Raw genomic sequence first — 22,461 nt, 5'->3', positions numbered from 1 at the left:
CCTTAAATTCAAGGGTTGGAGAGCGGTGTGGATTGGGTATGCAGAATTCTTGCGAAAAATTTATGCGAAAAAATCCTCAAAGAAGAAAGGCAAATGCAAAAATGGCAGCATAGACAAGTCAAAACAAGGATTAACAATTACATAAAATGGATCAACTAAAATTCTAATTTACAAGAAAAACTTTTAATTTACGCTAGCGCTTTTAAAGTGTACACGTATTAGAATAAATGTACTTTTATCATCAGTACTAATATACAAGCATGAACACCACAGTACACCGTTAAAAGATAATTTTCGTTGTAATTTATTCATCATCTGAGTTAAAATTATTTCTTCATTGCTAGGATTTTTTGTTTGAAATTTGCTTCTTAATTTGAGATTGTTCTTAACTGATTTCTGCGGCTGGTAACGCTCTAGTACACGGGAGAGGTTTTTCTTCACAATAAACAGTACGTTCCGGCCTCCCACCATTAACTTAGGGCCGTTCGCACGAAGGCTTTCTACCGGATAAATCCTTATGTGGACAAAACCTAGACTATATAGTTTCTTTGTCTAACGGTTCTGAATCTGTAAAAGACACATGAATATGGATACAACTCAAACAAAGATTCTTATTCTCAAACGAAATGACACGTGGTCTGAAATGGGAAAACATCACGCACCGCAAGGTAAGAAGGTCTGTTGCAGGTTTTCAATCATTCCCAAGAGAATGAAATAACAAAAGACACGTCGGCCATGTTGGATGTTATAACAAAAGAGACTAATGACGAACGTTTTGTTAAATTCATCCAACATGGCGGCTGTGAAAACCATCATATTGTAGCCTCAAAATCGCAAATACCTAATAACCCTTAACCGAATTTTTTTCCCTTATGCTTGACAAACGGTTTATCCCCGGCTCTGGAAACGTGTACACATTAAATCAAAAACAAAAATCAAGAATCGAATTTTCGCTCTGAATCTAAGATTTGGATTTAAACTTTTTTATAGTCATCTCATTGTATGCATGTAGATTTGGAGCCATCTGTGAATGTGTCGAGTTTTTTGTTATATTACAATTAAAACTATGGCATGTACGTGTTCCAGTAATGTGTTAAACACATAAATAAATAATTTTGTGCAATGATCTACATATCCTAGTTTCTACTCGTGTGAAGAAGACACGATTTAAGAAATAAGAAAGCCTGGGGCAAAGCTGAATTTCATTAAAATTCTACCTCTTCCAAATCGGTTATTCTGAAAATTCTTTGATTAACACTACCACTTCAGGATAACCAGGATAAACTAAGACCTTATTTTTGGACTTAATATTCCCCCATTTCAGATCACCGTGTCATTCTCTTGAGAATAAGATTCTTTGTTTAAGGTGTGTTTATATTCATGTGCTTTCTCATGTGCAACCGTTAAACAAAGAAATGAGAATGATACGTGGTCTGGAATGAGAAAACACTGCACCAACACGAATAAGGTCTAATGGACCAAATCCAATTGGGTGTAAGGTTTTCCCACTTCAGACCGCCTGTCATTTTCTTGAGAACAAGATTCTTTGTTTGAGTTGTATCCATATTCATGTGTCACCGTTAAACAAAGAAATGATACTCGAGGGAACGACACTTGGTCTGAAATGGGAAAACACTGCAGCAAGACGAATAGACACAAGCACATCGGAATGCAGCTCGACTTGGAGGACAGCCATAAGTTTCCAATTCTCATGCGAAATGAAAATTCTCTGTTTTGTCATCCAAATTGAGCTGCTTTGACGTCACATGCAAGGGAACTATAAGTTCTAATACACCAGTTTCACCTTCAATGCATATCGCTGTTTTTGAAGGCTACAGACTCATTTGCACAGGCTTAGCCTCGTTTATAAGTCAGCTACTCACAAATACCATTAAACGTCCATGGGATTTCAAAACATTGGTATTGTTCAAGCTGCACATTCTTTACATTAAAGTTGACATTTGCAAATGATTTACTCTTAAGCGAGGCGGAAGCCTGCGAAAATGAGTCTTCAGTCTTAAAACACAGCGGTATTTACGGAATGAGAAAAGGGACTATTATCAAGTCTACAACTAGCTAATCTGATTAGACGCTAATAGGTGTAGTAGATCCTGAATCTCCTAACACAAGACTGCTCCCTCGATTTTGCATGTTGAGGGAATGCGGCGGAGAATGCCCAGGGCTACATCTTCCAGGCGTTCCTCCCAAAGCCGTGCCCGCTGGATGTAAAGGAGGACTTAAGCTATCTGTCATATCTGGTCTTGAGGACACACTGTTGGAATTCTGGCTAATTTCTCTTGTTTCTGATTGGATGATATTTGTCACTGAATCACGCTCGATCTCAGACACTTCTAGTCGCTCATGTACGTGGGATTTATGAGTTCTTTCTTGGATGCCAATGGAAATAAATGCGCTGTCCATCTTTTCCAATCTCGTCGTTCCTTCGCAAGACCCTTGAGATGTTTCAACGTGATTTCTTTCCAGGATTAAATCTTTTGGTCCCGAGATTTCTTCATCTAAAAAGGCAGAGTCCATCAAGTCTATTGGTTCCTGTCGGGTCCATTGTCCCTTGTTCTTTGGTGGTCGCTTGGGGACTGGACATGAAACATCGGTGTTCTTACTCAGAGTGGAAGATATCGTCGGTGGCCCGGTGGCTGCAATCTGAAAATAATCACATGAACTCGGCATAAAATGCCACATGAAAGTCCTGGGACGGATCCAGGGCTGGTGAAAGGGGGAGGGGGGGGGGGGAGGTCATCACCTTTTGCTTAATTTCTTAGTATTATCCTCAGTAAGCCACCACCCCTCCCCCCCTTATCCTTGCATTCCTGGTAACACCTTTGTAATAGTCACCCCCTGTAAAAATTCCTGTATCTGCCAGTGAAGTCTAACGATTTGTAGATGTAATTACAAGGCAGCACTCCTCGGATGTTTGTTCGGCCGGGAATTGAACCCACGCCCACCTACACTAAACTCGGTAACCAACCAAGCCAAATAGGATGTGGTATTACTTAAACGTGTTTCAGCTAAATCATGCATGCATGTAAATAAATCCCAGCAACCCACCCTGTGTCTTACTAACTCACTGGAACTTCGGAAGAATCTTTTTCCACTGAAGTCGCATCTTTTAGTGATGAAGAAAGCATCGGTTCCTCTGAAGAGCAAAAATAAGAACGGTTTGTAAGGGACATAATCATGTAATTAACGAATGCTATACAATGTTCGTTCTAAAGAGGGTCCTGAAGGGGAGCTGGGGTTTGCTTTTCTTGGGCTGAAAAAAATGGGATTTTATGGACTGGAAATGGGATTCACAAACAAAAAAAAATTCAAAGGAATGGGAGTGAAATTTGAGCAAAACATCTAGGCTGGGACTATGGGGTTTGGTCAAAAGTGGGGCTGCTGAGAAATGGGATTAGAATCCCTCTCCTCAGGATGCTCTAAAAATATAAAGTTGGAAAAAAGCATAATACTTATAACCATGTTTATGATATGCCTCCTCGCCTTGGGCGTAATGTTTTACCATTTATTTCAGTCCACGCGTCATTCCCTTGAGAATAAGATTCTTTGTTTGAGTTGTATCCATATTCATGTGTCTTCTCGTGCGCAACCGAACGCAAGCGTTAAACAAATAAATGATACTCTAGGGAATGACACGTGGACTGAAATGGGAAAACATTACGCCCGAGCCCAGGGGGTCTAATATCGACCCTGGCAACTAGTTTTCATTCAAGAAGACTAGGGTTTTGACTTCCGTCAGTCAAATTTCCATCGTTCTGAGTCAGTATATTCTTGATTGATGGAAGTCTTTTAAAAACCTAGACTTCTAAGACTGTGCTGGTAGCTTGATAATAATGATGGTGATGATGATGTTGATGATGGTGATGATGATGATGATGGTGGTGATGATGGTGATGATCGATGATGATAGTGATGATGATGATGTTGATGTTGATAATGATGTTGATGATGGTGATGATGATGATAGTGATGGTGATGATGATGATGTTGATGATGGTGATGATGATGATGGTGATGATGATGATGATAATGATGTTGATGATGATAGTGATGGTGATGATGATGGTGATGATGATGTTGATGATGATGATGATGTTGATGATGATGATGTTGATGATGATGGTGATAATGATGTTGATGATGATGGTGATAATGATGGTGATGATGGTGATGATAGCGATGGTGATGATGATGATTTGATGATGATGATGATGATTTGATGATGGTGATGATGATGATGGTCATGATGGTCATGATGATGATGATGGTCATGATAGTGATGTTGATGATGGTGGTGGTGATGGTGATGATGATAGTGATGATGATGATGATGAGATGATGATGATGAAAAATAAGGAAACTAACGTTACCTGTAAGACCATCAAAACTGCTATCCAAATCCTTATTTTCAGGTGATGATAGGGTCAGCTGGATTGCTGGTGGATGTGAACCTCGCCTTTCTTCTCTCCGAGGGGGAATGGGTGGGGGCGAAGCTTGATCATCATGACTGCTCCCTGCTCTGTCTCTAGTGCTAGATCCTTTGGAGATAGGTGTCTTGATGGCAGCAGATTGAGAGTGTTCGCAGGAGCCTGTCCTGGTAGGTGGCGATGACGGACATGAATGATCCCCGCTAGATTTTCGTGTTCTTGGAGGAAGCGGAGGTGGGTCAGATTTCTTCCTCGGGGGAAGAGCAGGAGGAGGTTGATTGGGAAGTTCTGCTCGCTCTCTTTCCCTTTCTCTCGCTCTTTCTTTCAACTCATCGCGATGATCAAAGGTCGGTCTGCCCAACGAAGGGTCGTGTGATGCTCTTCTTAACGACGAGGTGCTTTTGCGGAAATGTTTTGGGGATCCCTCAGGGGTGGGTACTTCAAGGCTCGTCTCTGGGGACCAACCTTCGTTGTCGATACCCGGGCTAAGGGCGGAGACACTTCTTGCGCGTGATTCTACGTCTTTCAAAGAGTCAGGAGCAAGACAATCACAACTCGCTCGTCTTTTAGTCGATGCCACTGGAGACAAAGAGAAATTATTGAAAACTTTGTTTAAAAATTTTGAAGCTCTGGAGCCACGTCGCTTGAAGCTGGTGTCTCCTTCGCTGTCGGTGTTCTTGTCATCTTCGTGAGACTGTGATGCCGAGTGTCCATTACTTCGAAGAGAACTTGATCGAAGTCTTTCAAGCTCAATCATCGATAGCTTCCCTTCTTGTGGTTCTTGGATTGAAAGATGCGTATAGGACTTCTTCTCCAAAACAAGACTAGACCCAGAAGTTGTTCTTTCTAAAAGTCGTGCAGTAACGAGTGATTCAGGCCCACATGATGCGCCAAATACAGGAGTATGAGGACCCAAAGGTGAATGGTGTCTGTTGATTCCTTTACGAAACTGTTCAGACCGCCGTTGTACCCCTTCAAAAATATCTCCCATGGAAGCAGAATTTCTGGATCTAGAAGTGCAGGCGAGTTCCCTCCGCGCAGGAAGTGGAGGAGGCTTGTCGTTCAATGAATCAAATCCACTGTGAGACATACTTTTTTCAATGATCTTCTTAGTCCCTATTTCAGAAGACACAGCTAAACTTTTCACGTTGAGTTTACTATCACTGACCTTTTTAAAGTTCAATTTATCGATCGCCACGTTCCCTGTGCTGTTTCGTTTCGGGAAATGTGGAAAAAGATCTTGTTTCGCAAAGCTCTGAGGAGATTCTAGTTGAAAAAGACATTTTTGAAGTAGATCCTGGGTTTCATCACTTCTCTTTAAGAAATTCTGAAAGCTTTCTTGGTCTTGCCGTTCTTGTTCGACTGATCCACTAATAAACTGTACATCATTAGCAGACACAACATCTTCTCTTGATGGTTCTTCAGGGTCTACATTTTCGAACCCTTCATTTGATTGCACGACATTCAATGAAGTACTGATTTCCTGAGAAGTCTCGCTACTCGTAGACGTTTCACTCAAAATGCGATGACTTCTTCTTCCATTTAAATCAGTTCTCGTTAAAATATTATCTGATGAAGATTCTTCGTCGGCTAATTCCTGCTTGATCGAAATTCTAGTGCATTTTATCTGGCTGTGAGACTGCGGGAATATACTAGTTTTATGAGCCGTTGGGTTGGATAACTGCTCGAAGAAATCCTGACAAAACTGAGTATCAGGTGCTGCTGGAGTTTCTTTGGATGTCGGAGATGTCTCAGATGATTTCAGAGCTACAGTAGCATCAGAATATGGCTCGTAATCTTGACTCTGAGAATCAAACACTTTAGACTCTTTTCCACATTTTTCTTGATATTGTACTCCATAAGTATTTAACTCACGTTCATCGATATATTCAGATTGTTCACTTGATTCGTTGATAGATGGAATTCGAGATTTTAATATGGGAGCGACTTCTTCGCTGGTAGTCGACGTTCTGCGGTGTTCGGGATCAGATATGTGGACTGGTTCAACACCAGACTCACTGATCAAGTCTAAATACGCATTATCTGCGGGTTGTGCTATAGAATCCGCGTCATCTGTCACAGCTGGTTCAGATTCCTTTGTATCTATCGCATCTTTCACGCACATACCCTGCAGTAATGTTTTTCTTAAGGAATTTGGGCTCAGTTTTGGTCGTTCAATTTTGTCAAAGTTAAGTAAGGTATCCGACTCTGCTCTTACAGCTAAATTACACGAAAGCGTTTGTTTCTGAGAAGAAGTTTGGGGTTCCGTCAAAGCTTTTTTGAAGGTTTCTCCTGCAGGAGAAGAAGGGTGGACCAAATCCTCAAAACTGTTGCTTCGCTCATACTTGAACTTCTCACGTTTCTTTACCGCTGACTCGCAAAGAACGTTGGAATGTGCGCGGATCTTTGCTGCAATCTGATCACCAGAGTTAGTGAAGAACTGAAATAAGCCAACACCAGTTGCGCTTTTCCTGCAATGACAAAAGCAGGAATATGAGCGTCACCTGGATTTACCCCAAGCGAAAAATTATATTCTGAATGAATATTTTAAAATTTACTGTTAGAAATGTTATTTATCAGTTCGTATTTACGGCGTTCTGTCATATATCCAAGAACTGCGACATCAATTTGCACATAGTTGGTATTTTTTTGTGTGGGTTTGCATGGCACGCCAACTTGCGCATTGAATTGGAGTTCATCGTGTTAGGTTTTGAAAAACACTCGAACACTCTACTCGCAAGTGATATTGCGACTGGGAATCAAACCCGAGACCCCAGATGCGAGAGAAAAGTGTCCTTTAGTTACACCCAACCTTACAGCCATCTCAGCCACACGCGCCCTTTCGAGACAAACACTCTAATCAAGGGAGAGATCTAACAAACTCGAGACCACAGAAGTGTACTTTAGTGTGCTATAGCTACACCCAGCCCTAACCTCCCTTTCTAAACGTTAACACGGATGCACATTTGAAAATCTTATAATAGATATTTGCGCAATATTGAATTAATCAATAGTTATGAATAATAACACGAAAGAAAATAACGGCAAAGAAATTAATGGGGCTTACCTTCCTGATTCTAAGCTTAACAACTGTGTTCCGTGTCCACCAGCGCTTTCCGCAGACTCACATTTCCATCCCCTTAAGTCAACAAGTGGCCATGAGATGAAGGAAATGTTGGACTCTAGACGATGGAGAACAACGTGTTCATCTGTGATGTGCATTCGATATTTATCGCGGATTCCGTTCTTCTCCGAAGATGGAGTCAAACGAGTGGTCACTAAGAATCCTAGAGTTAAAACAAAAGAAGTGAAAGATTAGAAAAATTACTCGAAGCGAATTCAATTTTCACTCGAGTCAGTTTTAAGGTCCGGAGACGTGGTATACAATACATTTGCTGCACGGAACGAAACCACACGTAGCAATTTTTCCTGCAACTATAATATGAATAAGGAAACGCTACCCGATCCTTGACAGAAATGACACGGTTCTTGTTCACTCTGGTTAAGTTAAACTGGTTGTGTGCAACTGCGTAGAACTCGATTCTACTTGTGCAACATTGTGCGTATCCGTTGCAGAAATCAACCTGCACACACACGTTGCAATGTTGCGTTCGCGTGTGTGTCGCGTGCAAATGTTGCATCATCTGTGGGGACTTTTAGGGGTCCCGTCACGGTGCTATAGACCTCTGCATTAAATCACTGCCTGGGGGTCAAAACAATTGAAAATATTGACAACAAAAAAAAGATTCCCATCCTCAAGAGAAGAGAATTCTATTTTGACCCCCAGATTGGGGATTAGTGCAAGGGGATTAGTGCAAGGGGTCTATATAGGGGTTATGAATTAAGGACTTCAAGAAAACAGCAGAAGTGTATGGACCGCCTCACCCTACTAAATCGTCTTATCTTACTAAGGTACTTACTAGGGTACCACTTATTAACCAGTGGCTAATAAACCTGCGGCCATCGTTCCAATGAGTTGATTGTTGCAAAGGGAAAAAAACCGGAGTTGAACCACAATAGAGAATCAGCAAGTAACTCTTTTCCCATATGAAGGCACGTTCAGGAATTGAACTCATGATTACGGCACACTGGCAACGCGCATATCACCATTCTTAAACTACGAGAGTTACACCACTATTAAATACAGTACCATTAATTATTCACCTTGATTATTGTCCTCACGGGCAGGTGGATCTGAGGCTCTTCGTAACCCTAAATCAACATCCAGTACAGGGCTACCTGATGCAGCAACATTAGGGACACTACGTCGGGGTACTGGAGGCGATTCGGGGTACACCAAGTTCGTAAGGTCTGGAGGGCATTCTTGGGGAGTCCCGGGTTTGATAGCAACGCGATTGAGCGCTTCGACCCATTCTTTCGTGTCTTGTTCGTTATCTGATGCCAACATTAAAGCGCTATGAGGAGAGACGATCATGAAGGCATTGCGCTGTGTCTTAGATGCGTCGGTTGTTCCAATATGGATGACGTTTTCTAAACTGATCCGGTTTATATCCTTGTTGCCTCGAGTCACGTGGTAAGACGGCTCATCTTTGAAATACTCAAATACTGGAGGAAAACCTCGAAGAACGAAATACTTGGACTGCCAGGCCTATGCGGGTTAGTAATTACAAAATCAATCAATTAGGTCAAAGATAAAACTAAACTTATGCTCACCTGATAGACGATGGTCACGCGATTGCGTGACTCATTAAGCACGCCACGATAGACTGATTTACTATTAATGATATTAATGACGTCTCCGAGACACGAGCGAAGCAAGTTCGAAAATAGCGAGCGTCGAAATTGCGAGGTTTTAGCGCGCGTTTTAGGCTACTTCCGTTTTATTCAGCGCGCGTGAACTAATACGAAGATTTGCCAAAAGTCTAATGATGGTAATGATGATGATGACGGTGATTAAAATAACATATTAAACAACAAAATGTCAACACCAAAATAACCAGTTTAAAATGAACTCATTTGAATTTGCTGCCGCCATTTTGGAAACAGGTCTAATTACCTTGAATCTAACTTTTCCTGTTGTAGGCGGACGTTTTATCTTTAGGTAACCACACTTTTGGATACTCTCAATTGTTGGAACAGTCGCCATTCTTTGCTTACTTTATGTATCGTCTCGTCGAGTGGGTGTATTTTATCATTCTGTCGAAAAAAGGTAGAACTCCTGGTAAGAGCGACTATTGTTGCATCTTTTCTTTTCTTTTGCTTTCTTTTAGCTTCTTTTTTATGCTCTCTCTCTCTCTCTCTCTCTTATCTTTTTTTTTGCGTTCAACAACAAAGGTTCTCGATTTTAATTGAAAGCATACGAAGGAAGTTGAGGTCAATAGTTTCATTCTTTGACAAGTAGCGCTCTTCGGTGATGTATACAATTACGTGATTAAAATACCAGAAAAAGAAGCAACCCTTCAAGCTTCAAATTTATTTATCGTCTAGATTAAAACTCTCACTAAATAAAGAACGATTTAAACGTTTTCTGATGATTCAGTGTTCTAACAAACAACATCTATTGCCAAGTCACCAAACACTTTGCATGCATTTTGAGTTTAAATAATTTAATAAAAATCCGAAGTTTTAGGATTATAACAGCACAAAAAGAGGTCAGTTATATTGAAAGCGATACTTGCCTGAAAAAATGGGAAGAAGCGAATAAAATGTGAAGCTAAAGAAAGCCAAGCGAGAAAAATAAACAAGGTTTTGAAGCGATGACAAATTAAAGATGTGACAATTATACGAGTGTTAACAGACGAGTAACTCTTGACTCGAAAAATAGATAAATTTATTCAAATAATATATTTTCTTCGTTTAAACGTTATCAGGCATTAAATATTCCTATGATCAGTGATGAAAACACTTGCTTGGATGAATTATTCATAGACCAAATGAACATTATTCGTACTATTTAGATGAACAATTTGTTGCGTTGGCTGTAATATTTCCTTTGTGGTCAGCTTTTTTAGCATTTGAACAAAAGGGATACGTCCTCAAACAATACCGAATTAAGAGGGTTTTCGGCTGAAATGTTTCGCTTAATGACTTTCAAATACTAATTTCCATTCGAGAATTTTAATCTAAAGTCGAAAGTCCTGACAATATTTACAAAATGCTGGTTCGCCTAGACGCTTTCATTAGGCCATGATCGACGATTTATACAAATTTTCAATGTGAAATTCAATTCTACGACCCTTCGTCTCAACCTTAAAACCGAATCTTTAAAAGTGTATTATAGCGAGATACATGATGTTCAAGAAATTATATCATGTAAAATAAGGCCAGATACATGGTATGTGCAAACTAAGATTATTATTGAATTATATATCGAGTCAATTTTGAACTATTTTTGAAATAATTCAACAATATTCAAAAGGGTATCAATAGAATTGAACACTGATAAGATCGCCATGTAGTTTCCTAATATTTATTTCGAAAATATATTTTAGTAAAAGGTCGCAATGGAAGAGAGAAACATTGATGAACTAAGCTCGCTTAAGGAAAGATATATTATATATATATTTTAATTATGGAATTAACTAAATTCTCGATTTAAAAAAATATTGGGTTATTTAATCATTATTCGGTTTTAAGGGATAAAGGGATAAAGAATTCATATATATTCTTTCTGTATTAGTATTTCACGTCGATATATAGTTGAGAATGAAGTGTAGGTTCATGAAGAGTACTGTTTTTTTATGAGCTATTTGAAGTATAACATTTTACCTGCTATATTTTTCTGTATGTCGTGCCTCGATCTCAACTTGATGTTTTCATCGCTCACTGCTCAATACACGTTAACCAACGAAAATATCCGCTATCTTTTTCTCCCAAATGCAAAACTATACGTCCAAGAAGCAATTCATTTAGAAGTAGAAAGAACTAAAAATAGTAATTGTCTGTGAAGTACATGCTATCCTTGCTGTGTACGGTACCTTTGCCCGTGGTCAATGTGGTTGAACAGTAGTCTCTAACTGCTCTAAAAATCCACTGTCCTTGCCTCGCAAAAAAAATCAAAGAGTTATAAATCCAAGAGGTGGGTTTTGAGATAAACTGTGAAGAATCGTTGATAGATTTACTGATGATACACAAAAATCGACCTCTGTGAGACCTCTGTGAACGATGTATTCCGATCAAAAAATGTCACGAGAAAAATTAAATAATAATAGAGAATACCCGTGAAGCTTAGCGGTCATAACTGCTTCTGTTAGGGGTGGGGTAGGGACAAGACGTGAAAATAATAAAAAAATATAAAGATAAATGTGACTAAGTAACTCTATTCTAATATTTTCTGTGCTGTAACGCATTTTATTTTGCAACTGTCATGTCTAAAAGTCGTTTTAAAAATTTTCATTCAATAATTTTTTATACTATTGCTGCCAATTTTCCTTCATTAATTTACTAAATTCATTTACTAAATACATTTACAAGCACTTTGTTTAAATATCATAATCAAGATTTTTTAGATAAAAAATATATATTATATATTTTGTGAAATTATTATGAATCAGGTGATTTTGAAATTTTGTATTTGTCCCTCTCTCCCTAAGGAACCAGATTCATGTCCTTACCCCTACCCCGAGGGGTTCACACTGACAAGAGGCCACCTGAAAAAACAAAATGGAGGAAAGTAGAGGCGATCGCGGTAAAATAAAGGTTCTCACTTTAAACTGCTGGTAAGAATAATTGTATTGTTAATCATTGAAGATTTTTCAAGTGTGTTTTAATTATCTTAAATAAAGGATTTTGAAGCCGTTGATGAACCGATGTTCAACTTGGTTGCAGGTATCTGAATCCAAACATCTTGTATTAGGGTCATTTTGTTAATGTTTAACAGTGTTTCAAGCTCGCTTCATGGAGCACATAATATAACTGTTCATTCCCTGATCATTCAGCTCTGTCATTCAGTTGGTCTTTATCAAAGTGGTAGTGTTTTTATAGAGCGGCAGGTTTTGTTTTGATGTGGGATGGGGGTAGACAATATATATCACCGCCTCTAGATTTCGGATGTTATGCAATATAGGATACAATCTTTTGATTTCCCATGATTAAGGTCTGTGAGCCAGCTAGTATATTGCAGATCAGAAGCCCATTACTAGAAGCAAATCATCTCCCATACTGGGTCTGTGAGCCAGCATATTCCCAGATCAGGAAGCCATTACTAGGAGCATACATCTCTCATAACTGTCTGTAAGCGAGCATATTCCCAGATCAGGAGCCCATTGCTAGAAGCATCCATCTCCCATACTGGATATGTGAGCCAACATATTCCCAGATCAGGAGCTCATTACTAGGAGCATTTATCTCCCATACTGGTTTTCGTAGCCAGCATATTCCAAGATCATGAAACTATTACTAGGATCAATTGGGTCTGTAACCAGCATATTCTTAGGAAAAAACCCCATTGAAAATGAATTCAAAGCAGAGACACATCATTGAACAAATCATTGTTGTCTAGTGACATGCTTCTGACATGCATTTCTTTTTTCGTATCTAGGGGTATTCCATATGTATCCAGCGATGTCAAAAAAAGATTTACTTACATTGCAAAAGAGTTGGCCTCTGGAAAATATGACATCGTTTCTCTTCAAGAGGTAATTAATTCAATCCTAGCACAGCTAACTTACAGTATCTGGTCAGGACACCCTATGACACACCCCCAAGCATGAAGGACCTCTGGAAAATTCTCTGGGCTGACCTAAGTCAGGGCATGGCTAACTCACAGATCAAACCCTGAAACAACCTCTGGGCTGATCTAAGTGAGGACACGGCTAACTCACAGATTTAATCCTGAAACAACCTCTGGGCTGATCTAAGTCAGGGCATGGCTAACTCACAGATTGAACCCTGAAACAACCTTTGGGCTGATCTAAGTCAGGGCATGGCTAACTCACAGATTGAACCCTGAAACAATCCCTGGGCTGATCTAAGTCAGGGCATGATTTCAAAGATTGAAATGGAATCAAGCTCAAAGGTTTTGCAGATGGAGGAAAGATATATAAAAAGCAATAATTTGTTATTATACTTCCTTGTACCATTTAAATAAGCAGATATGTTATCTTTGCCACAAATTTCTTTCTCTCTGATTGTAGGTCTGGAGTCAGACTGACTATGAATATGTTGCTAAAAAAGTAACAGAAGTTTTACCATACGCAGTCTATTTTCACAGGTTAGTTTATGCTTTCTTTCTAATACTGATACTTTGTAACTCGATCCTTTTATTTTCTTTAAAAGATTATATTCCACTAACATTTTGTTTTTTATATTCAGTGGTGTCATTGGCAGTGGTGTCTGTGTGTTCTCTAAGTACCCTATAACAGATACGTTCAACTATCGCTACTCTCTCAGTGGTTACATGTACATGATTCATCATGGGGACTGGTTTGGTGGCAAATCAGCTAGTTATTGTCTTATTGACCACCCAATGCATCCAATATATCTATTTACTACCCATGTAAGATTCTCTATGTTTTTTTTTAAATATTGTGTTGAGTTTATATGGTTTGGTTACCACCATTAGTCAATTTGGTAAGGTGGAAAAGGTAGAAATATCTGACTTCCTAAGTTTACTGTAATTAGTATTTTTGATTAATGGAAACCAGAAACAGATGACTAGCGCTGACAGTGGTCATGAAATTATGAAAATGGGTGCAATGTATTTCTATAGTTTATACAGTGACAAGTACACAGGTTTTGCGCAGCAGAGTTCCAATGGGTGCATTTGCATAAACCTCGCCCATGCACCTGAGTCAGTCCCCCACAGTTTCACACAACTGTGGTTTTGCACAATAATACCTGCACATGCCTTCACATGCCTTGACCTTTTCTCATCCTTTAAAGTGAAGAAATAAAAAACTTGCTTGCTGTGCTGTGTGCTGTCATAAAGCACGCAGGGGTTGGCATAACACGAGAGAAGTGTTAGGAGAAACATGACGTGTAGCGAAGTGCTTTTGGACACTTCTAGAGTGTTCTGCCAATCCCCAAGTGCTTTATGACTGCACACAGCACAGCAAGCAAGTTTTTTATTTCTTTTATGAAATACAAATTACAATAATAGATAGGAATGACGTAACGGAAAGTGCATGCCTGTGCAATGTGCTGTCATAAAGCATGCGCCAAACCAATCAGAACACAACATTCATAACCGTTATATTATAATAATTTTTAGTCATCAAAGAGAAAATCTGATCATCTTTTGATAGGTAATTAGGTTAAAGATTAGCATGGTCATATCATATTGGTAGTTAAAAAATCTATTATTATTATTTTTACTTTTCATTGTAGCTTCATGCAGAATATAACCGTCAAAATGACTCCTATCTTGGTCATCGCACAGTACAGGCATTTCAGTTATCAGAATTCATCAATTATCTAACAAAACCGTCTGACTGTGTTATTGTTTGTGGCGATATGAATACTGAGCCTACAGACACATGTTACAGAGTCATCAAACATCTTCCTGATCTTACTGATACATGGGATGTGGCTGGACAAAAGGTTGGTTCATAATTAAATAAATTGTTTGATTCATCAACCCAAGAATTGTTTTATGTTAACCTAGCTTTCAACCTCTGCAGTCATCTTCAGAGTTAACATGAAACATTTGAATACGCAATTTGCATTTTAATACAACTGAACTAGCATGCGCAAGAGGTTGATTGGTAGAACCACAGATATACTATTGTCATTATGTATTATCATTATGCAGCACTTTTCAAAAATCAAATTTAAAAATCAAATTCAAAAATTTGCCATTTTGTTTGAGGCCCCAAAATGCTGAACCAGACAAGAACAACAACAAAAAAGAAGAAAAACAGCTTACTGTAAATAATGAAAAATAATAAATTACTGTATGAATTCTACAAAGCTTCCATTTTGTTGCCAAGAGAAGGGGGGTTGGCCCCCTTAGCCCTGCCTACGCCCATGAGAAAGGAGAAAAAGGATGTAATTGTGATTCTAAGATGTATTGTATATCTCATCATTATAGGGTGATTTCCATGGCAACACTTGTGATCTGAGCACTAATTCCTATACCACCATTAAACTTGACAAAGAATTGAGAGGAGGTTCGAAAGATGGCAAGAGGATAGATTATGTATTCTACCGAGCTCCTCCCGGCACCATTAGATGTGTGGAGCACATGGTCACCATGGGTAAAATTCCAGGAGAAGATTTGTCATACTCGGACCATGAAGGAGTTCTTGCAACATTTATTGTGGATGATGATACATCATCAATAGATAGTTCAGCAGTTGATGGAGGTATGTATAATCAATGCATTAATGTCTATAACCATAGGATAGACCAGACCTGCAGATACAATGAATATTGTGTGGTACCAGAAATTATCCATACCCACCCCCCCCCTCCCCCCTCCCAATCAAAGAAATTTTTAAAGATCCTCCTCCTCACCCCCCAAAAATTGCCATTTTCCTCAACATAAACTCTGTAATTTTTGTTCTTTTTCTGAGCCTCACCCTTCGGAAATTCCAAATTTCTTGATGGGGTGGGTATGGATAATTTCTGGAACTACACATTCCCTGATTGAATCAAATTATGAAACTTCTATTAAGCAAACACTAGTCATGGTCCCAAGGGTGCCCGTTTAATAGAGGTACCACTGTATTTAACTCCTACCTTATTTTCCTTCCCAAAGATGAGAAAGAAAGCTTGAAGAAAAAGTGTGAAGAAGTTTTACAAGAAATCATGAATGTCACACAACATGAAATAGATAGCATATCTAATGCAAGACTAACAACTTGTCTTCTTATCTTCCTTCTTGCTGTTTTCATTTTCTCTCCGTTAGTGTACTCAGCTGGCTTCTCATCAGCTTTTCACATACTAAGACCATTAGGGAAGATGGTGTATGTACTAAGGTTTTTGAGCACAGTGTTTTTGACTGGTGTACTTTTTTATGTGATATTTAATTCAAGAGATGAATTGAAAGCCTATCAGAATGTACAACATGAGGTTAAACTGCAAATGAAATACAAGAAGTAATGAGAAAATTAATGAATGAACTGGGAAAATATGATTAAGTGTAAATGTGTAGTTCCAGAAAGTATCCATACCCCACTCATGGAGGAAATTGGAAATTCTGGAGGGGAGGGGGTCAGAGAATGAACAAAATTACAGAGTTTGTATGGAAGAAAATTGGAAGTTCCTGGGGGTAGGGGGGTCCTTCTACAAATTCCCTCCATGTTGGAGGTATGGATATTTTCTGGGACTACACGATGATAATGATTTTTACGTGTGATCTTGGATTCCAAATGAACACACTGCACAATGGATAATATTTATGACAATAAGCAATCGCATATTAGCATTCATCGCAAAAATTTAGATTATTTTATTTGATTATAGTTTCTTAATTCTTCAATTTAAAATTCTCATTAAACTTTGATAATCTTGATAAGATATATATATATATGAAAGGAATATAAAACATGCACACATGTCTCTGTTCTGTGATATAAACACTCTGGGAGCTGTAGAGCACAAGAGAAGCAAACTTAGGAGCACAAGGTGTGGCCAAGTGTTTCAATTGCTTTTCGAGTGCTCTACAGCTCCCAGCTTATTTATATCACAGTACAGACAAAAGCAGATGTTTTATATTGCTTTCATAAGATATGTTTGAGCAACTATTTTCTGTCCTCTGATATAATCACGGTAGCCAACCAATTAGTGTGCACCATATATCTCATATATCTTATAATAATTATGAATCAAAATGTATTTTTGAAAATCTAATAAATAATTTCCAAACTATTTTGTTGTTCTTTTTTTTAGCTGCGCAAATAATTCAATATTTTAACTGTAGGGTATTTCAGGCTTCATAAAATTATTAGAATGGAAATCATTATGAAACGCCTAATAGTAAATAAATGAATCATAATTGTAAATAAATGAATGGTCATAAATTAGTCACAGCCCCAAATGTTAATGCATTTAAAAGTGGAGTCTGTAAATTAGAACACTAACTTTGATCCTGACCTACCCGAGCACTTAAGCCTTGAAGAGAGGGCGTGCTTGTAATTTGGTAAATGTGAATGTAAATCAAAATAATATGTAATAATTTTTTCAAAAATTATTTTCTTGCTTATTTTGACACTTTCAAATAACGCCATTATCGTAGAAATCTTGTTGTAAATGAAAAATTTCAGTATCGAACCGGAAGTGCGGTATTGATTTTCCATATAAGGTCAGGAATCATGGTTAACTTCCTGTCTTGTCTACAGTCAACCCAACCCATATCAAGTTGAACTTTGAAGCGAGAGTCAGCAAGTAATAAGGATCATCTAAATATATCTGCTACAAACCGCTAAAATGTACAGTTCTGCAAAGAAAGAGAGTGAAATACAGAATCAGCAAAGAATTATCAGTCAGCTAAAGAGAGAATGTAAAGTTGAACGGATGAAGGTATCACACGCAGCCTCTGAGTGAGTATTGTGAAAATTATCCCACTTATATTATTCTCTCAGTTCTCTCTCTGATGGCACGTTATTTCTGTGTCTTTGATCTCCACTTATCGCCTACTACCATCTCTATTATATTCAGAAATCCCTTTGTATTAGCAATGTAAAATTTTTGCGTAATTGCTGAAGAGTTTTGTCAGGAAATCCAGAAATCGTAAGCAGATTTGGATCATGCTGAATCACGCTAGTTTGCTGATGCTTGCTAAAAAAATTAATATTCAATTTAGAGAGTAATTATTGTTTTCATTTTATTGTTTTGAATATATAAGGTTTATCGAGAAACTTTAGTATAATTTTTAATTCAAATTAAATGACTTTGGAAATATAAAGTGCGTCAGAATTTATACTGAACTACATCCTTGATGTTTTGTGAGTAAACACCACTAAAATGTCATTCAACAAGCAGCTTGGGCTCAAAGTTGTGAGAAAAATCAAAATATTATCGATCTAGGATTTATATATTCGTCAATCTGGGCAATATTTTATAAACTGTGCTGCCTTTTTGTTTTCTGATTATAAAAATAATTTCAATTTTGTTATGATTGGAGAGCGATTGAGTAATTATTAATTAACACGATAATAAATGTTGTGATTAAATTTAAATCTTTGAATGAGACATTAATGATTTATAGTTTTTTGGTTTACTGTAGCTCTTTTTCTTCACCTCACTTCATAGGAGTTTCATTTTTATATCCTGTATTGTGAATGTATATTGCACTTTCTGTTTTGAGTTTAAAGATTTCAGTTTATTTTAGTCCTCACTTAAACCTCAGTTTATGACAAACAATAGGACGTTGTTGTCTCATGTTTATTAGTCTTTAGTGATTAGGAGCCCTGCTATTTTCAGTGCTCATCCTTTTAGATAATATATATACTTAAATATTCTTATTTCAGATGAAATTTATTCTGAAACTTGATCACGATGTTGCATGTCTAGATAGGAGAAGTGAAATTCAATCCCCAAACATTCCAAGAAAGCCACATGTTTTCGTAATGTTAACATTCAATTAGTCAGTCGCCCTATAATTGTGAAGGTATTTCAAAGAAATATTTTTAGCCAGCAAAATCTTTCAAAAATATTGATAGACATTTAATAATAATAATAATAATAATATTTATTTATAAAGCGCAAATACAAATCTGTTCTAAGCGCTAGTAAACAAACGACAAAGACAACGACAAAATAAAATTATTTACAAAGAATATGCTAATTTGAAGAGATAAGTTTTAAGTTCAGTTTTGAATGAGGCAAGACTTGATGCATTTCGGAGAGATATTGGAAGTGAGTTCCAGAGTTCAGGAGCAGCCACAGAGAAGGAGCGATGACCATAAGATTTAAGATTATAAGAATGTGCTGATAGAAGAACTTGTGATGCAGAACGAAGATTACGGTTCGGTTTATACACTGAAATGAGTTCCCGGATATAGATAGGAGATTGGCCATGAAGAGCTTTAAAAGTAAGTAATAGGATTTTATATTTGATTCTAGATTCAATTGGTAGCCAATGCAGATTAACGAGGATAGGTGTAATGTGGTCATGTTTATGGGAAAGAGTGATTATTCTGGCAGCAGCATTCTGTACAGATTGTAGTTTATCTAAGAGTTTGTTTGGTAAGCCAAAGAGCAGAGAGTTACAGTTGTCGAGTTTGGAGGATATGAACGCGTGGACGAGAGTTTCAGTTGTTTTCAAAGAGATGTATTTTCTTATTTTAGCAATGTTTCTGAGATGATAAAAAGAAGACTTGCAAATATTATTCACATGACGAACCAAAGTAAGATGCGTATCAAATATGACACCAATGTTCCGAGCATGCATTGAGGGCATTATCACATCAGAACCAAATTGAAGAGAAGGAAGAGTTAACTGTGGGCTGTGCTTTGAAGAAAATAACAGGAATTCAGTTTTGCCTTTATTTAGTTTCAATTTATTTGTAGTCATCCAAGCATCAATATCAGATAGACAGTTTTCAATCAGATTCATGGAATCATTAAGGGACAAATCATCATTACAGGAGAAAGGAATATATAATTGAGTGTCATCAGCATAAAGGTGGAAAGGCATTCTGTGTATTCGGAGGATATCAGCTACTGGAGAAGTATAAAGGAGATACAACAAAGGACCAAGTACAGAACCTTGAGGTACGCCACAATCAAGTTGAAGGGCTTCAGAAGAAAAATCATCAATGGAAACAAATTGAAAGCGATCAGTGAGGTAGGACTTAAACCATTGAAGAGCTATGCCAGAAATGCCAAATTTTGTATGGAGACGATCTAGAAGAATTTGATGATCAACTGTGTCAAATGCAGCAGATAGGTCCAAGAGTAGCATGGCAACACAAGAACGATTGTCAATGGAGTGGAGGATATCATTTTGTACTCGAAGAAGAGCAGTTTCACAGCTATGAAATGTTTTGTATGCAGACTGCAATGGTTCATGGAGATTGTTCAGAGACAGATAATCATTTAGCTGAAGGGAAACGACTTTTCCAATAATCTTGGAGATATTCTTTAAATTAGAGATAGGGCGATAATTTCCAAAAATTTCATGATCAAGAGATGGTTTTTTCAGTAACGGTTTTAAAACAGCAACTTTAAGAGAAGATGGAACAACACCAGTTTGAAGTGACAGGTTAACGATTTCACATATAGTAGGCAGTAATGCACCAAAATGTCCAAGTAGGAGACTTGCAGGAAAAGGATCAAGACTACAGGATTTAGATGACATCTTTTTCGCAATGGCTGATAATTCATCAATAGAGATAGGCGAAAATGAATCAATTTTACAATCCAGTTTAGGTGAATCCAGATAAGAGAAATCATTTGAAAGATGTGACGTAGGAACGAAGCCATTTCTGATGTTAACGATTTTGTTTTTAAAGAAGTAAACAAAATTGTTAGCTAGATCTGTGGATGAAGTTGAGGTTGGTAGTTTTTTCTCAGGTATACGGTGTAGCAATCGATCAATAGAACGGAATAGATCATTACTGTTAGAACCAGCATCAGTAATCAAATTAGAATAAAAATTCATTTTTGCATCAAAAATCAGTTTTTTAACAACATTACATTGATCAACATATAATTCACGGTCAACCTCTAATTTGGAACGTCGCCAACGTCTTTCTAGATTACGACGCTTTGTTTTATTAATTTGAATTTCGTCAGTATACCATGGAGCTCTTGGGCGAAGGGAGATGGATCGAGAACGTAAAGGAGCATGTTTATTTAAAATAGACGATAAAACAGAGTCATATTGAGTACACAAATCAGATAGTTGAGTAGCAGGACATTGATATAGTGCAGAGTTCATAATATCTTGTTGGAGACAATCAGCATCTATTGCACGAAGCTTGCGATAAGAAATGCTTTTTGATTGAAGTAGAGGCTTGTTTACAGATAACATACAATGAACAGCATAATGATCAGATAAAACAGGATCGTGTACAGTAAGGTTGGTCACAGATTTTTCATCAGATCTTGTAATGATTAGATCCAAAACGTGATTACTTTTATGTGTAGGTGAAACAGGATCAAGGACAGTCAGATTAAAACAATCGAGTAAATCCATAAAGCGATTAGCATTATTATTTTGGTGAGGTTTTTGTGGGGTGAGCTGACTAATTGGTGTTGTCACCCAATAACCAATTTTGTTATAAATTTCTTTGAATAATCATTAATATTAAGAGTGTGATATCCACAGAATATATTTACATACCTCGGTTTAACCTATGAACATATTGCCTTGGACATGATGTTTTGCCATTTCAGACCATGCCATTCTCTCGTCTAAGACTTATTTTTCAAGTTGTATTCATATTCGTGTCTTGACATGTGCAAGTTATAATAGTTTAGTGAATGACATAGTTTGAAATGGGAGATAATACCATTCCTACACACTGAATTTTTGACACCAATAATATTAGCATTTTGTTAAATTGCAGGTTAATGCATTACTGTGAAGAAAAACAACTACAAGATCCCTTCCTTTTGAAAATTCCTGCCAACGAAAACCCATTTAAAGAAAGACGCTCTGGATGCCTCGTACTCTGAAACTAAACTTCACCCAAGAACAATTCTATTTTCATAATGAAATATTAAGAACCGAACATAAGGACAACGTTGTCTTAAAGTCACTTTCGGCAGTTATTTTACCAACCATGTTTTACATATTGCACACTAAAAATTATATTATACATCGATGTAATAAAAAATCTTGTAAAGTTGATAATGATGAAACATTTTATGAAGCAGAGATTGGTGCATGGTTAGACAATTGTAAATGTTGGCCAGTAACGTTCCAAGTTATTCTTTCCCTGATAGATATGCCTTTTTTATTGCTATTCTTTTTTCATAAATTTTGTGTTTTATATCGTTCCCTTGACAGCTTCTGTCATTATAATTTAATGCCAAAATCAGAAGAACATTGTACTTTTGATAAAAAAGTATCAAGAAAAAAGTAAATAAATTATGATTATAAATTAAATATGATCAAATGGTGTGAAACAATACATGTATATTTAAAAACCACAAGAGGTAAAAT

The 22,461-nt window shown here is 37.4% G+C and overlaps 3 protein-coding genes across 5 annotated transcripts; 2 read left to right on the top strand and 1 right to left on the bottom strand.

Moving 5' to 3' along the window:
- Window positions 1-280: 280 nt before the first annotated feature.
- LOC116308495 (uncharacterized) lies at window positions 281-11,576 on the bottom strand. 3 transcript variants are annotated; one of them, XM_031718924.2, is made up of 8 exons: window positions 11,384-11,576; window positions 11,175-11,290; window positions 9,463-9,602; window positions 8,610-9,054; window positions 7,513-7,732; window positions 4,389-6,916; window positions 3,087-3,154; window positions 281-2,661 (listed from the first exon to the last, which is right to left on the bottom strand). In XM_031718924.2, the coding sequence occupies exons 3-8, from the start codon at window positions 9,550-9,552 to the stop codon at window positions 2,086-2,088; spliced, it is 3,927 nt and encodes a 1,308-aa protein (XP_031574784.2). In that variant the 5' UTR covers window positions 9,553-9,602; window positions 11,175-11,290; window positions 11,384-11,576; the 3' UTR covers window positions 281-2,085. The 3 variants fall into 3 exon arrangements, with proteins under 3 accessions (XP_031574784.2, XP_031574785.2, XP_031574786.2); XM_031718925.2 differs by having other exon boundaries at window positions 2,524-2,661; window positions 3,079-3,154; window positions 11,175-11,576; XM_031718926.2 differs by having other exon boundaries at window positions 2,527-2,661; window positions 3,067-3,154; window positions 11,175-11,576.
- On the top strand, window positions 10,598-17,216 carry LOC116308496 (putative neutral sphingomyelinase). Its single transcript, XM_031718927.2, has 8 exons — window positions 10,598-10,740; window positions 11,999-12,124; window positions 12,946-13,042; window positions 13,541-13,617; window positions 13,719-13,902; window positions 14,733-14,945; window positions 15,436-15,709; window positions 16,105-17,216. Exons 2-8 carry the CDS (start codon window positions 12,069-12,071, stop codon window positions 16,446-16,448), a joined length of 1,245 nt encoding a protein of 414 aa, XP_031574787.1. The 5' UTR covers window positions 10,598-10,740; window positions 11,999-12,068; the 3' UTR covers window positions 16,449-17,216.
- Window positions 17,217-17,682: 466 nt separating this feature from the next.
- LOC116308490 (guanine nucleotide-binding protein G(I)/G(S)/G(O) subunit gamma-7) lies at window positions 17,683-22,404 on the top strand. The gene is made up of 2 exons (XM_031718920.2): window positions 17,683-17,887; window positions 21,863-22,404. The coding sequence occupies exons 1-2, from the start codon at window positions 17,775-17,777 to the stop codon at window positions 21,969-21,971; spliced, it is 222 nt and encodes a 73-aa protein (XP_031574780.1). The 5' UTR covers window positions 17,683-17,774; the 3' UTR covers window positions 21,972-22,404.
- The last annotated feature ends 57 nt before the right edge of the window (window positions 22,405-22,461 follow it).

This window comes from Actinia tenebrosa, unplaced genomic scaffold (assembly GCF_029948245.1).
Source record: "Actinia tenebrosa isolate PJP-AT-01 unplaced genomic scaffold, QUT_ActTen_1.0 PGA_scaffold16__25_contigs__length_10494907, whole genome shotgun sequence".
NCBI lineage: Eukaryota > Metazoa > Cnidaria > Anthozoa > Actiniaria > Actiniidae > Actinia > Actinia tenebrosa.
This window is presented reverse-complemented; position numbering and strand designations above follow the sequence as displayed.